The 18,749-nt window shown below is 34.5% G+C and overlaps 1 protein-coding gene across 5 annotated transcripts; it reads right to left on the minus strand.

Annotated features, from left to right (window-relative positions):
• Positions 1-597: 597 nt before the first annotated feature.
• On the minus strand, positions 598-18,426 carry si:zfos-943e10.1 (GRAM domain-containing protein 2B). 5 transcript variants are annotated; one of them, XM_048182128.1, is made up of 13 exons: positions 18,221-18,426; positions 8,780-8,929; positions 7,553-7,613; positions 7,394-7,466; positions 7,148-7,251; positions 6,969-7,067; positions 5,981-6,052; positions 5,832-5,900; positions 4,583-4,676; positions 4,414-4,494; positions 4,228-4,327; positions 2,226-2,333; positions 598-2,137 (listed from the first exon to the last, which is right to left on the minus strand). In XM_048182128.1, the coding sequence occupies exons 1-13, from the start codon at positions 18,310-18,312 to the stop codon at positions 2,122-2,124; spliced, it is 1,119 nt and encodes a 372-aa protein (XP_048038085.1). In that variant the 5' UTR covers positions 18,313-18,426; the 3' UTR covers positions 598-2,121. The 5 variants fall into 5 exon arrangements, with proteins under 5 accessions (XP_048038085.1, XP_048038084.1, XP_048038086.1 ...); XM_048182127.1 differs by having other exon boundaries at positions 4,583-4,679; XM_048182129.1 differs by lacking the exon at positions 18,221-18,426 and adding an exon at positions 12,465-13,650 and having other exon boundaries at positions 4,583-4,679.
• Between the last annotated feature and the right edge of the window lie 323 nt (positions 18,427-18,749).

An 18,749-nucleotide genomic window follows, 5' to 3' on the forward strand; every position in this document is an offset into this window, starting at 1 on the left:
CATTTTATCTCGACTTTTTTCTCAAAATTTAACGACATTTTTCTCGTAATTTAACAAATTTGTTCTCGTTATTTAACAACTTTTTTCTCATAATTTAATGACTTTATTCTCAACATTTTATCTCGACTTTTTTCTTGAAATTTAACGAGTTTTTTCTCGAAATTTAACAACTTTAATCTTGAGATGGTTTTATTTTTTTATTATTGCTTGGCCCTAATCCTCTTCCATAGTAGAAGCACATTTCCACCAATAACTGTATTTCCGGTTTGGATTTCGACCAATACTCAGTAATTTCCAATACTCTGTAAATTCATGAAATTACAATGAGTAATGCTTTTACAGCATTTACGACTGCTAACGTTGTACATCTAACATGAACAAACACGATTCAACGGTATAAAGTGGCATTAATTCATAGAATTCATATAACTGACTACTGCTTGATTGCATCTCTCCATATTGTAAAGAGAGAAAACTGGGTAATTATTCATTCCAGTGACATAGGGTGAACATCCTGAAAGCCGTTCCAAGCAAATTCCACTGCTGCTAAATAAAGATTATATTTAGACTGCACCAAATAAACACTGCTAACACTGGTTTCCTTAGCACTTGATTTATTCAAACAATGCCAAAGCCAGTCTCACAGAGACTACTTTGAATTACACATAATGCAATAAATAGACCAAACAAGATGTTTACCAACATATTGATACAAAAACATTAAGTTCAACACTTCAATAGTGCAATATAAACAGGTTATGAAAGTTGGGATTCTTGCATTGTGGTTATTAGACAGTCGCTGAGGGGACGTTGAGGTTGCGACGCCCTGGCGACAAGTTGAAATGCTGTGCAAAATCCATTTCCTGTTGTTTACATGGATCAGTCCAACTGGGAAACTCCACTTCATAGGAAAACTGCAGGGAAAAAATGCTCCTGAGAGATCCATGGGTTTGAACGAGCAACATGCATTCATATGAAAACGCGCAGGAAGTTCTCAGGAACTATCGGCGAGTCCGTGCGCGATCATTCCAAGCACCTGAAGGATCTACCGCACTCCCACGATGCATTGCGAGTCAGTCCCAGCCCTGAGTGAGAGGTTCTTAGCACAGTCTAACACCCCAGAACAAATATACAGCGCCCCCTTCAGGATGGGAGAGCGTCTCCACACTATAAAGTGCACTCGAACAGCTACGCGCCTCTTTTACAAGCAATCTCTTGAACATATTTACACACACACACACACACACACACACACACACAAATCATGCATATTTTGGACCATGTTGTTTTCGTCAAGTATCGTAATTAGAGTCCTGAACGGAAATGCTCTTTTTGGGTTCGCGCAAACATGCGAGCACTCGTTTTTTTTGCCATAATTTAAACATTCGAAGCATCTGGTTGAGATGCATCAAACGTCACAATACAATACAATCTTTTTTTTTTTTTTTTTTTTTTTTAAATCGTTCGGATTACAAAGAGACCAATGTTTCACGGACCACTTTGTCTCCTTAAAGTATAAAAGGCGAAACGAACAGAAGAAAAGCGTTAAATACCTGATGTGAGCATTTTCTGTGCATAGACCATACATACAGTAATACTAAGGGTGAGCTAGTTTGATTTTTCTTTTTATCGTTAAACCAAAGTTAGGTTTAATATCGCAAACCCCTTCTACGAACAAAAAAAACGGACATCTAGAGGAAGAATGAAGCCGAAAGATGCAACCGTCGAGCAACAAGACAAAGGATACAAGCGATCAAAAACAAGGATTTTGGGAGGACAAAGTAATTGGTGATTTTTTTTAAAACAGTGGTCAGATGAAATGCAGTGGTGAACAAATGATGAAATGCTTTCCCTCGGAAGAACCTGCAGTTAGTTTGTTGTAGTTTTTCACACTCGAGACAAACCGGTTGTCTTTGGTAGTTTAGGGCGAGTCGCTGATGCAAACTGCGAGTTCAGACACGCCTGGGTGTCATCAAAACCACCAGCTTTGGTTCTTTACTTGGCAAAGACGCAGAGTTTGTGACTGGGTAGCCGGCGAATGTGCAAATAAAGGTCCTTCCCAGCCTTCCCTGCGGGATTTTTGGTGCTTCTTCCAAAGTTCAGATGAAAATGTATGGACTCTTATGTTTCTTTGTACCTGAAAGGACAAAAAAAACCAATCTGGTTATCTGATGCTTTTGGATTTACACATGAAAGAACGTCAAATATAAAAACTGAGTATTTACCCGCTTTGTAAAGTGAATTCGGGAAGGGCTCCGAGAGACGTCAGCTGCTCTTCTAAGGCCACGATACGCAGGCCGATATAGCCAGAGGACAACAAGAGAAGAAACACCCTGCCAGAGAAAGAAGACACGTCACATTTCATACACTAAATGACCCTGTCAAACAGTTAAAGGCATGTGGCAGAACCAAAACAAAGCCTTCAGGTCCTGAGGGCGTCTCACGCTAAAACTGCAAAAGCACGTTCCTGCACGATGAGACTAGTTCTCCCAGTAACAGCTTCATAAACAGCTTCATGCTGAGATTAATGCCGTCAGTGATGCATCGCTGTATTATCATGCAACACGACTGATCATGTCGGATGAAACGATATTGGTATTTCAGACTGGAATAATGCTGTTGTTGACATATAGGTTAAAAATGTTTAACGCAAGTAATAAAATAGCAAGAAAAAAATAAATAAAAAATTATTCGAGGTATGGTGTCCACAAAGTTTTTCACTAAATGAACAGAAGATTTAAAAAAAGCATTTTGTTTTTAGTAAATATTTCATAAAGATTTTTTAGTAAATATTTCTATTACTACTTAAAAGAAAGTAGTTAGTAGTAAATACTGTAAAGATTTGCTAAATTTAGTAAAATATTTATATAACAATTTAAGCAATTATTTAATTTTTTATATATATATATATATATATATATATATATATATATATATATATATTTATATATTTTTTTTTTTTTTTTTTAGAAATGCTTGTAAATGTGATTTATAAATTATTTTAGCAAATATTTACATAAATAATGTTTATATAACCTTTCTAAATCATTAGGAAATGTGTATAACTGTGTGTGTATTTGCATAAATTGAATAAATTGAAAAAATAATTTGTACATTTAAAAAACAAATATCTATACATTTACTGTTTTTTGTTTTAGAAATACTTGAATAAATGTTTTATAAATTATTTTTAGCATGTACTGTATTTGTATAAATATTTTTATGAAATATTTGTATTTTAGGAGATATTTGTATAACTATTTTCTGAATGTTATTAAATATTGAATTAATCTAAATTATAAATGGTAAACATTTGTAAATGTTGTATAAAATAGTTGTGTATACATTGTCTAAATTATTTAATAAATATTTGTATAACTTTCTAAATTTAGTAAAAAATGTTTATAACTGATAATTTAAATATTCATATATTCACTTTAAAAAAAAAATAATTTTATATATATATATATATATATATATATATATATATATATATATATATATATATATATATATATATATATATATATATATATATATATAGACTTTATAAATATTTTAGAAATATTTTTTATAAATATTTGAATATTTGATAGATATTTCCTAAAAAAAAAAAAAGTAACTATTAATAACTATTCTAACTAATAAAATAACTATTTTTCAATGCCTTTTTATGAAATACTGTATGAATTAAATTATTTTAAATACGTGTAAATATTTTATAATTCATTTTAAGCAAATATTTGTATGAAACATTTTAGAAAAAAATATTTTTAAATTAAATTTGCTTCTAATAAATATTTGTATAACAATTTCTAAATTTTGTAAATATTTTTATAAGTAATTGATCAATTTAAAAAAAAAATATCCATATACATTATTTACTTTTTAAATACTTGTATTAATATTTTCAAATTATATGTTGGAAATATTTTTATAAATATTTTTATGAGATATCTGTATAACATTTCTAAATTGCTTTTTCTGAAATATAGTATGAATTTAAATTCATTAGTAAATATGTCAAATCATTTTCAGCAAATACTTGAATGAATCATTTTAGTAAAAAAAAAAATTAAATAAATGTAGTAAATATTTGATCATTTTCTTTTTTAAATCCTGTATACATTTTCTAAATCTAAATGAGTAAAAAATAAATAAAATGTACTTGTTTTTGTAAATGTTTTGTAGTAACTGTATTTCAGATGTGAAGCGTGCGGGACTCACAGGATCAGGTAGACGAGGAGCAGCGTGTTGAGGTTGCTGACTTCCCTCTGGATCAGGAGAGATCGAGCCCTGTCCGTCACGTTCCAAACCCATGAACTTCCTGCGGTGACAGGAAGCAGAATCTCCGTTAGCCAATCAAAGTCATGAACATATCACTCAGAGTCATGATCATGAAGTTGGTCATACCCGTGTGCTCTTCAGTGGAGCTGTGCTCTCGCTCCTGCAGTGATCTGCTCGTGCTCGGGTTCGCTCCAGCAGCAGCGCTCTCTGAAACACACGAGCACACACACTTTAACACACTCGTCCTGATGTCATTCGGCGGTGGGATCTGCAGGCGCGGCCGGCGTGAACAAACCTCGTGTGAGTCTGGAGGCAGGAAGCTCCGGCTGAGGAGAAACTCGTCCCCCGTCCACCTCGAAAGAGTCATCCAGACTCGACTGACTCGAGTTCTGCTGCCGGAGAAACACGGTTCACAATCACTACTCACATCTCTCTACACATGCTTTACCAAATATAATATTTTAGAAATATGCATGTAAATTATTTGATTAAATATTTCTATACCATTTTATAGTTGGAAATATATACAATATTTTTTTTAATTAAATTTAGCAAATAATTGTATAATATATATATATATATATATATATATATATATATATATATATATATATATATATATACAATTTAATTAAATATTTCTATAACATTTCAAAAATAGAAAATGTACACAATATTTTCTAAAACAAATTTAGTAAATACTTTTATAAATATTTTAGGAAATATTTGTATAAATATTTTACAGTGTTTTTAGGAAATATTTTATTTTTTTATATTTGTATTACTATTATAGGACATATATTGGTGTTATATTTTATATTTTATTAATTGTATAATGAAATATTTCTGTAATGATTTTATAAATAGAAAACTGACAATACTGTCTAAAACTAAATTTAGTAAATATTAACTAACTATTTTAAAAAACTATTTAGGAAATATTTTATAAATTATTTAAGAAATATTTGTATGAATCATTTTTTGGAAATATTTCTATAACTATTTTAAAAATTAGAAAATGTACACAACTTTCCTAAAACAATGTTTTAGTAAATATTTGATTAACTATTTAACAAATTATTATTATTATTTTTTGGAAATATTAGTATAAATACTTTATAATTATGTTTTAGGAACTATTTGTATAAATAAAGTAATTTGTGTTTATTAAATATTGTATGAATCTAAATTATTTATGAAATATTTGTGTATATATATATATATATATATATATATATATATATATATATATATATATATATATATATTTTTTTTTTTTTTTTTTTTTTTTTTAGTAAATACTATTACTAATATTTTAGTAAATAAAATTTTTAGTAAATAAATATATCAAATTAATTTTAGAAAATATTTGTTTAACCTTTTTATGCATTAGAAAACTGTTTCTTATAAGCAAATTATTCATTAAATATGTTGCGCAACTACTTTACAGATTATTTTTAGGAATTGTTTGTATCTGTATGAACAGTGGACAGTCATTAGGAGGTCATGTGACCTCTGTAATCAGCTCTGGTCGAGTCTCTCACCACGAGTTTGGGCTGATCGAAGCTGTTCTCGGCCGAGGAGAAGAGAGGGCTGCTGTTGGCACTTCTGTCCTGAGGAACGAGAGCGTCGTTATGGCAACGGTCAACACGAGCACATGTGATCAGTGACATCATCAGCGTCAAACACTCACCTCTAGCTGAGGACAGATGGAGCGCAGGAGCTTGTAACACCCTTCTCTGTTCCTCAGAGACACGAACAAATACTGCAACACACATATAGCAGGGTTCATTTAAGACTCAATAACACCAGAAATTCATTAAATAAAACGACTGTCAGAATGAATGGATGTTTCAGATTTCACTTATTCATTAAAAATAACTTAATTCAAATATATTTGTGCACTGTTATGTTACATTTTTATTAATGAGCATTAATCATATTGTAAATACTCAAGTGGACAAAATATATAACACTGGCCTAGTGGATTGTGGATATTTTACTGCAAATATATTACATATTGCACCTTTAATCAGTATGTGTCACAAAAAAAAAAATACTAGATTTTTTCAAAATAATTAAATTAACTATTTTTTAAAAAAAAATAATTCACATTATTTAGAACATTTTACAACAAAAAAAAAGTTACTAATAATTTTTTTTTACTGGAATATGTTTATTAATTAAATTTAAGTTAACAGTAATCAGTACATTTTCCTAAAGAAATTACTGTAATTTTATTTTATTATTTAATCAATAAGTTTTTTTAATTAATTCCTTATTTTTGACTCATTAATTAGCATTAATCAGTATGCGTTTCATAAAATTACTGGAATACATTTAATTAGCAATTAATCAATTTATTTCACAAATAAAAACCCTAATGTGTTTATTAATTAAATTATTTTTTAAGTTAGCATTAATCAGTACATTTTATTAAAGAAATTACTGTAATGTGTTTTTATTAATTAATTCTTTTCAAATTTTTTTTTTAATAATTAAATCCTTTTTCTTACCTCTTTATTTATTAGCATTAATCAGTTTGTGTTTCACCAAATTACTGGAATACATTTAATTAAAAATTAACTGTCTTAATTAGCAATTAATCAATATATTTCACTAACAAATAAAATAAAAGTTTTTCCATTCAGTGACTCCGTGTGCTCCGGACAGGAACTGACCTTCTCCCCGTCGGCCGTCCGGACAGAGATGGCGTTGGGCACGAGCAGCGCGGTGTTCTGCTTCTTCAGGACGCTCACGCTGGAGACGGGAACGACCACCTGCGACACACACGTGACCGGCTGTTAGACCGGCTTCTCCAGACCGTACGGTGGCTGTGAGAAGGTGGAGGGTTTGTTACCTTGGTGTCCTTGAGCAGCACAGAGGAGAAGAAGCACAGGTTGCTGTCGGTGATGTACAGACGGCCGTGATAAGGCACTTCCTTCTGCAGCGCACAGATGTAGGCTAGAGAGAGAGAGAGAGAGAGAGTTATGTGACTCCTTCATCATGACACACCTGCTGCACTGAGCTCAACAATCGTCACATGACCAACACCTCAGATGTGCGTCATAATGACCGGCTAAATAAACACTGTCATATTCCTCACCATGTAGCAAGTCCTCACTTTCTGGGATTTCTGGGAAGAGTTTGTGGAATGTTTTGTTGTGCTTTATGAAACTCTGAGGAGACAAGAGGAAACGGAAGTTAGAATCGTTTTCATTTACGCCACAAAAGTGCTGAAAAGAGCGATGAAACGTCTTCTTACACTTCTAGAGTTCAGGCTTTCGCTTCGCTCCAGAGGTCTGTCCACATCCAGAGTGTGAGACCTGCCAATTCAGATCACTAAATGTTATAAACATATATAGCAGGAATATATACTTGTATAATCCCTTATATAAAAGAAAAGCAAATATATTTTTTCTATTTTAAATGAAAAAAAATTATTCCTGCAAATTAAAACGCGTTTTTTAGACATGAATATTTTATGTAAACCTTATTTTTTTTTATATAAAATTAGCAAATTTATTCATTTTATTTTACGTTTCTGTAAATATAAATAGATAAATAATTAAAAACTTTTTTTTTTTTATATATTATTTAGCAGTAATATATACTTACATTTCATATATATTTTATAAACTTATTTTTCTAGGAAAATTATTATTATTATTTTCTATTATGAATGAAATGTTTCAGAATAGTTTATTAATTATATTTTTATTAATTATAATATAATATCTGTAGTATATTAGCATTATCAGAATGTTTCACAAAAAATACTGTAATTTTTCTCATTAATTAAATTATTTTTTAATCTATTCACATTATTTAGTGCATTTCACAACAACTGTTACTACTACATGTTATCAATTAATTTAATTAGCATTAATCAGTATGCATGTCACAAAAAACACTTTAATGCATTTATTAATTCTTTTATTAATAATAAAAAATGTAATAATTCCTTATTTTTTAACTATAAATCAGCATTGATCAGTACATTTACTGAAATATTTTTTTTTTAGCAATTAATCAGTATATTTCACTAAAAATAAAGTACCATGTTTAAGCAGAAATATGTACTTAAATATAATATTTTTATAAACTGTTTTTCCTCAGAATATTATCAAATATATTATTTTTTTTCTATTTTGAATTAAATAATTTTTATTTGTGCAAATATAAAATATTTAACTACTATTTAAAGTAAAAAAATTGTAAATATATACATATAGAAGTAAAATTTTTATATATTATGTATACTTTTAATTACCATTTTTTTCCGATTTGAAATTAATTAAATTATTTTTGAAAGTGTAACATACATACATATACATACATATACATACATATACATACATATATATATATATATATATATATATATATATATATATATATATATATATATATATATATATATATATATAATGTGATTAATCAGAAGTGATTAAATACAGCACAATTAAATGGAAAATAAGCAGTGTTTCACCTGGGCAGGACCGGCCGGCTCAGGCTCTTGGTCTGCTGTTGAATCTCGAGCTGGTTTTCCTCCAAGCTCAAAGCTTTCCTACTTCCCAGTTTAGTTTTCGTCTTCCCCTTCTTCACCTTCCCGGGGATCGTCCCGGCGTCCACCGCATAGCTGCGAAAACAGCGAAAAACCACCGTGAGCCTCATCGCCATCGCCAGAGACAAATATGACGCTCATGTCGCTCTATTTAAACTTTATATCTGATCTGCCTTTATGAGGACTGCTTATAAAACACCGTTAAGTCACAAACAGATGGGCAATAGAGTTATTTAATAAGGTCAATACCAGGAACAAGCATAATGAGATCACTCAAACAGCTCAGGTTTATGAGTTTCTCTCAGCTCGTCCATGTAATGCTTCAACAGAGTAAATACACTATAAAACAGTGTGAACTCAGCCCCGCTCTTCCATACCTGTACACATGATTTCCATATCTGCGAGATAATCGCAAACTCAAAGATCTGTTCATCCTCCAAAGTGAGAGAAAGCGCCAGAAAGCTGGCTTCAAGCCATAACGCCGGAGTCAGACGCCTCGTCAAGAGCAGTAAAGCAAATCTCCGTCTAAACACTACAGAGTTCTGTCTGCGCTCGTGTTCCAATGAGAGCTGCTCCCTTTCTCTGTATGCAAATGAGCGTGGGCGGAGCTTCTGACCTCAGATGGTGTGAGCTGTAATGGAACACCTGCATGCAGACGCAAGACTCGCAGGTGAAAACAAGCCCAGAAACACACTTCGGCTCGAGAAGAAGAAGCGAAAGCAAACTTTCATAAGGGAAAGTCAAATTTCTGTAATTCTTCACCTGATGAAAGTAGAACTTCTCATTTAGCTTGAAACGCTTGGTGCCTACAAACAAAGCACAGCTGCCGGATTCAAAACGGTTGCCTTTCCCAGCATTCAGAGCCATCAGATTTATGACTCAGGGACAAAGGTGTTACTTGCTTGGTGTCACATGACTAGGCACAAGGGCTATGCATCACTCTACAGCTTCGGCTACTGTGACTACGCATTACTTTCAAAGGCCAGGGAAACATTCCTGCGGGGGAAGGGACGCTTCACGACACGAGAGACAACAAAAGCATACTTGAAGCATTAGTTCACTTTAGAATTCATTTCCTGATAATTTACTCGCCCCCATGTCATCCAAGATGTTTGTCTTTCTTTCTTCAGTTGAAAAGAAATGAAGGTTTTTGATGAAAACATTCCAGGATTTTTCTCCATATAGTGGACTTCAATGGGGTTCAACGGGTTGAAGGTCCAAATGTCAGCTCTACATGATCCCAGACGAGGAATAAGAGTCTTATCTAGAGAAATGATCAATTATTTTCTAAAAAATAAAAAAAATTATATACTTTTTAACCACAAATGCTCGTCTTGCACTGCTCTGAGATGTGCCACGCATTACGTAATCATGTTGGAAAGGTCACGTATTAAGTCAAACGAAAAACGCCATCTCATTTTCTCCTCCAACATCGTTGTTTTACCTTTTTTTGTAAAGGCTGTATGACTTAGTCTTTGCACGTTCGCTTTGTAAACACTGGATCGGTACTTCCGTGATCTTTCCAACATGATTACGTCATGCGTGGAGCATCTCAGAGCAGTGCAAGACGAGCATTTGTGGTTAAAATGTATATAATGTTTATTTTTTCAGAAAATGACGATGGTTTCTCTAGATAAGACTCTTATTCCTCATCTGGGATCATGTAGAGCTCTTTCTGAAACTGACATTTGGACCTTCAATCCATTGAATCCCAGTGAAGTCCACTATATGGAGAAAAATCCTGGAATGTTTTCATCAAAAACCTTTATTTCTTTTCCACTGAAGAAAGAAAGAAAGACATGAATATATTGGATGACATTGGATGTCAGAACTCTAATTTCCTGTAAACTAGTCCTTTAAGTATTTTAAGACTCAAGGAACTAACATTCTGGCTAAGATTTGCTGTTGCACGACAGACAAGTTTTAGGGAATTTAGCCAACTTTTGTTTGGTTGTTTTTGTCTTGAAACCTTCGGATATTAAAGTAAACCCATGCTTGTGGTACACAAATACATTCAAAACAGAATACGCACCTGCAAGACAGGCAAAACTTGTGGGATGAATTGCCATGGATGAAATGTTGACTAATATGCATTGCTTAAAAAATTTAATAGATGTCTCAACATGTGAAAATGTAGGAATACCAGGAAATACTGCAAATATATCATCGTTTAATGTCTTGTAAATCTAGCAGCAATTATCGTATTCCGTTTAATTACGCGACGGAGGCTTTTTTCTGACCTACACACGAGCAGTAAAACGCAGCATCTGTACGAGAAAGTAAACGCAACTAAAAACAACAAACTTAAACACCAGTGGGACAAAAGTTGAGATTTAAAAGGTCTTAGAACACAACAAAAAAAATATTTAAGATACAATAATAAAACTTTGTTTTCTTTGCACAAAACGAAAATGCTTGCTTCACTCTTTTGAGGGTAAAATGAGCACGTTTTTGACAGATTACTCAATTTTACTCATTTGAGAAATTAAAACATGCTGCAAAGCTATTTAAAACACCTAGTCTGTTTGGGGGAAAAACAGTCAGATCACATGTGCATTAGCCGCGTAGCACTGAAACCACATCAATAAACCTCAACCACAATTCTCACTTTCAGACAGCAGTTCATTTCCCATCCCACAAGTTGTAATTCCGGTTAAGTGAGAATTTCCAAGCCAATCTGTGAGCCGTTTTTGCATGTCTGAGGTTGAGTTGTGTATTCTGGCCAAATGGAGGCATTCAGGGAAACTACTGCCCCGGTGTGGGCGTTTACAGGAAACGCAGGTATAAAAACGCTCCTCAAAAGGAATTTGAGAAAGTCGTTTGTAAATGAAAATATATTTAAAGTGTCTGGCAGGCGTTACATAATTTAAACACCCTGCTCAAACAGTTAGGTTTGGCATTTGATCCAATGCCATTAGGAAAATGGACTATTCAATGTGACTTTAGAACAATAATAAAGGATCTAGAGATCCTATTTGCACACTAAATGTTGTTTACACGTTTATTCACTCCATTACGCTGTGCTTGCTTTACATTATCTCATGTAAAATGAGCCTCGCCAACTTCTATTTAGCCTCGAGACGCGTAGTGATTTAAAATGAAGACAAAGAGCATCAAATATCCCCTGCTGATTCATTCTGATGCTGACGATAAAGAGCAGATGCGCTTTTCTTGATGGATATCTAATCTGGTTTGAGCTAGCATCACACAGTGGCATGAGAAGCTTCACAAACATGCCAAACAAGGAAATGTGTTGAAGTTCAAGGCCCGCTCTCAGCAATAAACCATCATGCTTCCCTTTGTGCCGAGAATGAAAGTTCAGTCTTTGCAAATGATTAAAAAAAAAAAGAAAAAAAAAGTTGCTTAATTTGCTTCCTTTATGAGTAAAGACGGAAGTAGATTCCCATGAACTAGTCATTTTGATTTGAATTCAAATGAAGCAACAGTATATTCCCATAAGCAACAAAACAAGTCGTTTCGGATTCAACCCACTCGCTACGATAAATCAAACCCCCAAACATGTCGGTTCAATGACGTATTCGCAGCTGCTCCCACACCAGTCACGACTATATATCACAGAGCTAAAACAGCGGCCGTAAACATCTCCTACCTTCCCAAATCCTCACACACAACCGTGTCCATGTGGCTCGGGTCCTTCTCGCTATCCATTGCTACGTCTTCCCAGCTCTTGGACTTACTGAACCACTTTCAACCAGTTGCTGAGCAATGAGGTCTAAAGGTTTCCTTTACAGCTGCTCCGTTACACAAGCCAGGCCGTCGGAAAAAATGAGATAATGAAGCACAAGGAAGCCAAAGTTGTAGCCAAGGGAGGGATAAACAATCCTCCGCCGGCCCACTCCGCTCACCTCCAACCACGGCAGCTGGTGTTTCCTTGGAAACGAGTGGAGAAGTGGGTGATGGAGGGACCCCACAATGGCTCATTTAAATGCAATTGAAGGAATGCAAACTACAGAAGAAAAGACTGAAGACACCCAAACAAAGGCCCACCTATTGTCTTTGTGATGGGGTAGGTGGTCAACAAACCCATGGGAAATCTAAAGAAAGACCTCCACAACACCAGGCCTTTTTATTGCAATGATCTGGCCAATATTGGAAGCAAATAGTAGGAAAGTAAATTTTCCTTTTCCAGTTTTCTAAACCTGAATATGCTTTCCAACAGCCTCTGATTTTGAGAGTGCAAAACTGGTTACTTTTAAATTAAATAACAAATCCTATTACTAATTTTTATCAATTCCCAATGCCAAAAACAAATGCAAAATCATAATTTAAAAAAAAAAAAAAGATCAAAACCCAGTTTATGTATAAAAATAATGCACAAACTGGTTATCAGACACAACATTAATCAAAACCAAGATTTCTGATAAAAGTTTAACTTTTCTCAGAGTTAAATAATTTCTTATTTCTTGGACTTTACTTTTTGACCTTTCTTTGCGTCTCGGGATTTTTCCATTGTGCACATCATGTACCTACCTAGACAAAACAAGTAGTAGTAGTCCTTGGACACACTGACACTCTCACACGTAACCAGAAGTTGAAGACACACACATTTACGCACATCTAACACTCAGTACAGATACAAGGGGCACCAAGATGATCGTAATTAAAACACCAGGAATCAAGAGTTGACAAAGTCATGCTTTACATTGGTAATTCAGACATGTGACCTTTCCAACGTGATTACCTCATGCATGGCGCATCGCAAAGCAGTGCAAGATGAGCATTTGTGGTTAAAAAGTATATAATTTTTAAAATTTTTTTAGAAAATAACTGATGGTTTCACTAGATAAGACTCTTATTCCTTGTCTGGGATCATGTAGAGCTCTTTGAAGCTGCACTGAAACTGACATTTGGACCTTCAACCCGTTGAACCCCAGTGAAGTCCACTATATGGAGAAAAATCCTGGAATGTTTTCATCAAAAACCTTCATTTCTTTTTGAAAGAAAGACATGAACATTTTGGATGACAAGATGGTGACTAAATTATCAGGAAATTTGAATTCTGAAGTGAACTAATCCTTTAAGATATGGGCCATAGCAAGTTCAGGTTCAATTACTAGTGAACCTTTTCTCCATCTGATCCCTGACCTCCTTGTGCCATTAAAAACTGCACACACACAAGTTTTCAACGATCATATCAGACAACGAAGATGCATTAGGTCATGCAAGTCCACACCTCACGGTGAATCACTGAAGATAGCTTGAAGATCCTTGTCCAGGCCTGAAAAACAAGCATCTTCAAATCTTCGTCTTAAGTTCTGCACTTATTTTTATCAGTACTCCTCAGTGCATTCTGTACTTTGGTTAATAAACAAGACGCCATGTTCTAATGGAGAAGATTAAGTGAGGGTTTCCTCTGCTGTGGGACATGTGGACATGTGTTTCTTTGAGCACACTAGTATCAGCATAACATGATATTGAGAATATCAGGTCAGTTTTCATTACATAAGCAGAAGATTTTCACACTCTGAAAGACACAAGGGTACTAGATCACCATTGGTTGATGGAAGGGAGGAACTGTCAACTGAATGCAATTCAAGTTCGCTGCCAAGAAGCCAACATGTAAATCAGAGAGCGACAGGCTGAATTGTGCCAGCGTTGCACACCAGGAAACCATAGATCATTTTCAAGAAAGCCACGGTTAGAGTTAACCAGTTGAGCAAGTCATGTATTTCCCAGCTAACAAAATGAATGGACTAGAGCGGAAACAGTGAGAATATGATCAAACCACACAGAATACAACATCAGCGTGATAAATGATCTGAGTGGGTGTGTGCAGAGAAGAGAGTTATGTGTTGACCACATGATAACTTCTGTTGAGCTATACCATGTAGGCAATAATCCACACAAAAAGATGCCTTGGCTGTCCTATACCTCCATTAAAAAACAAACAAATCTAAACATAGAAACTACAAGAAGAGGGTGGAGATGAACTCAAAATAAAAATAAAGCTTCCAAAATACACCAGGACTTGGTCTCAAGAATCAAGATTACAAGATTACCCACCGAAGAACAAAGGGCACTTGCCATGTTAACTCAAAGTAAGACTCTTAAAAACTGGTGTAATCATAAAACCAGAGTTAACGACTACAAAGAAAGGCGTAGAATGAGGATTGTGCCTTAACATCTATCGAGCCACATGGTCCGATCAGAGCAAACACCAATCCCTGTCGGCAAACAACAGCTTGCCTCTTGTGGAAGGGGGCCAAACCAACAACACAGAGGACATTTGTGCAAGTCATGTGATTTGAATGCACCAGTCTCACTTCCTCAATGTAACCGCTCTAAACAGAAAGAGGTCTTTCTTTCCATGGACCAATCCAGTCCAAAAGAAGACTGGAAATCCCACCCGGGAATCACATGAAACACATATCTTGTTCTTTTTTCGCAATTATGCCATCATGCAAACCTTCAGTAGAGGTCAAGGGCATCAAAATGTCATTGGTTCCTTTAGGTGGATTTCATCAATTCAGTGTGAAATGCTGAACAATGAGAACCTTACCCGTTTGCTTTATTTGTTAATGAAGAATCAAGGATGTTGCTGGGAAATGACGTATTAAGGGGAAGAAAGATTCACGCAAAATCTGGAAGCCTCAAGCTTCTAAATTAGAAATATAAAGTTAACATGGTGTGTTTGAAAGCATGAAACAATCATAAGTAATCTCTTGTTGAGATTACTCATGGGAAACTAACTAAAATGACCTCAACTTTATGTAGAACTGACACTCCAAAGCAGTTGTGCAAGACCACAATTATAGCTCAACGTCCTTTACCGGTAATCTATGTGAACGATAAGGGGTCAAGGAATTGTGGGCCCATAGTTTTCTTTACAAGGCTCGGAGAAGCCAGCGCAATTCAAGTGCGAATCAAAATTAGTCCAGACAGCTTGTCCACACCTGGCATACCACCTGGAACAAGCTTTTGGGCTAAAAATAGAGCGCGGACAGATAACATGACCCACATGTGTTGGAACTCCAATACAACGGTGGGTCCATGAGATCATCCGTTTATCTGGAGAAATGCTTGTCAATCTAAACCACTTACGAGGCATTGTGATGTAATGACGGCACTTAGCGCATGCCGTAATTTGATTATAACACATTCCTGCTCCAAATTACATTTAGAACCACCACTGAAGACAAAACAGTTTGGTCAAGAAAGAGGTCAATTTGCATTTAAACTGCCCAAGTGAATGAAAAACTCACACCTTGACGATGGTTACGAATTTAGAGCTTAACAGTGATGAGGATTGGTTTGTTTATGTCACAATCACTGATGAAGGTAATGTCCATTCATGTATAAGAATAGCTGGACTGATTATTAGGCATATTTCCATCCAGTGGCTGAATGTAAATTAATGTAACTTGTAGTCAAAAATAACTCACTCATTGGAAAATGTGAGGCAGGGAAATCAGCTCGAGTCTAAAACTAGCTCAGTAATAGCTTTACAATAGCATGAGTGATGTGATCCATTTACAATACCGGCTTAACGACTCTAATAATAAACCAACACAAAGACATGAATCCACATAAAAGGCAAATATTACATTATCCCTGATGTTTTTTTAGGAGATTGGAGGTTTAAGGTTACTGACAAGACAATAATTTAGACACACCATGATAATACCATAGTTCATAGTGTCCCGTCTAAAACATTTGGTACATGTCAAAAACTACATTATTGTGTAGTGCTGGGTAAAAAAAATATCGATCTCGATTTTAATCGATTCTCATTTTTACGAACCGATATCGATTCTTAAATCCCAAGAATCGATTAGTCTAGTCTATTTTCAGTTGATGAATGAGCAGAATATGTAGCGCCTCCCATCCAATAAATCACAATAACCTTTGTGCTTTGTTACTTTTGATATGAAGCAAAGTCTCAGATTTCAAATGACGTCCATCTTATTATGAGATTCAAAAAATAAATACCATTTTGGCGCTGTTTAATGTGGCGTGACAGATCGCTTTAGCGCCTCAGTTAAAGAGAAGCATGTGATCATCCTCTCCTCCGCTTTAATACCAGTTACAGCGCAATAAACATGCATGAACATCTGAAGGTATGTTAAAATATACAGTACAACTTACTGAAATCCGTATCATGTCTCGTGTAATCGCTCAATCAGTGTTTCAACCTTGGAAAGACGTCAGTAAAACAGCTTGTAAACAATGTCACGTAACGTCACATTTACCTCAGAAAAACATATTCAGTGACCATAAACTCATTAATCAGCTAGAAACTCTAGAAAGCAACATTCTGATAAATATAGCTATGCACTGTTACATATTCATTATAATTTTTAATGTTCTTCAATATTTAATGTATGTTTGAATAAATCAGTTATGACAGCCACGATTTAAATGTCAATATTTAAAAAAAAAAATTTAATTGGAGTAGAAATATTATTACGTAATTCTAAACTTTATTATTTATAATAAAAAACATAATTGAGTGTGATTTAAATGTTTGTACATAAATAAGTTAATTTAATCTTCAATATTATTACAGTAGTACCAACTGACTCTCATGTGTAGTTTACAGCATTAGTTGAGAGATTTTTATCCTCTAGAAAATTTGGCATATGTACTGTAACTGAAATACTACATCCAAAATAATCGATATAGAATCGAATCGCAAGCAAGTGAATAGCAATCGAATCGAATCATGAAAATTGTCTCAATACTCAGCCCTATTATTGTGTATATGAAAACCATAATGAAATAAAAATACGGTACTGCCATGGTACATGAAATACTTTTGAGTAACAAAAATGTACTGTGGCATTTCCACAGTGATTGTATCAATTTATACCATGGTATTTTAAAATGTAAAAAATGGTAGGCTATCAAATGGTAGTTCAATGTACTTCAGATGAAAACGTAAAGCACCACATTGGTTACTTTTCGTAAACACCATGGTATACCATTGTTTTAACACTTAATGTCATCACTGTACCATGGTAGCTCCACAGTAAATGCAATAAGACCAGTAGTGATATGGGGATTTTATAGTGTGTAAAACAAGTTCCTACTAAAATGATAAACAAACAATTATATGTATTACACAGACACATAAAGGATCAATTAAATAATCCCTAATCTATATTTGAAGAAGATAAATCAGCCATCAGGAAGCAATAATGTCATCACACGCGCACGCGCGCGCGCACGGGGTGGATTACAACTATAAAATAACATCCACCTGACCTATATCAATGCAAGCCGTACACATCACATTATATGACCATAACAAACACATTAGGCCCTTGTAATTATAATATAAACACAACATTAACATATTTAAATGAGCTGCGCATATAGTATTTAGCTGATAACGGACACACTCACCTCTCCTTCATTAAATGCTTGATTCGCGATATGGCGCTCTCGTCGATCTTCCTCAGAAATGTTTTCAATCTCTCCCTCTTATTTTCCAGCATTCTTCCTCTATACAAACCGACACACGCCGAGAAAAAACGCCGTTTATCGAGGATGCGATGATCCGGTTTCTCTCCGGCTTCCCATGAGCGCGGCCTGATTAACAAAATGAGACAAAATCGGACCAAGTGCTGGCGGCCAATCAGCGCGCATCTGATCAGTCACGAAGCCCAATCACGGCGCGGCACTCGTGTTTGGACTCCACCCATACCCTTTTATGGACAGGACGCGTGTCCGCATGCAACGTGGTGGTAGGGGGAGGAAGTCTGGGTGGGGAACTAGTGTGAATGGTTGATTATACAGTGTTTCTGACTGGGCTTGTGTTTTAACTCCGTTCTCACATGTTTTCAGACAGTCATGAGTTTGAACACATTATGTGTGTCTAAATGCTCACTTTGAGACTAAATATTTTGAATTAATCGAACAAGTTGCATATAAA

The sequence above is a fragment of the Megalobrama amblycephala genome, linkage group LG2 (assembly GCF_018812025.1).
Source record: "Megalobrama amblycephala isolate DHTTF-2021 linkage group LG2, ASM1881202v1, whole genome shotgun sequence".
NCBI lineage: Eukaryota > Metazoa > Chordata > Actinopteri > Cypriniformes > Xenocyprididae > Megalobrama > Megalobrama amblycephala.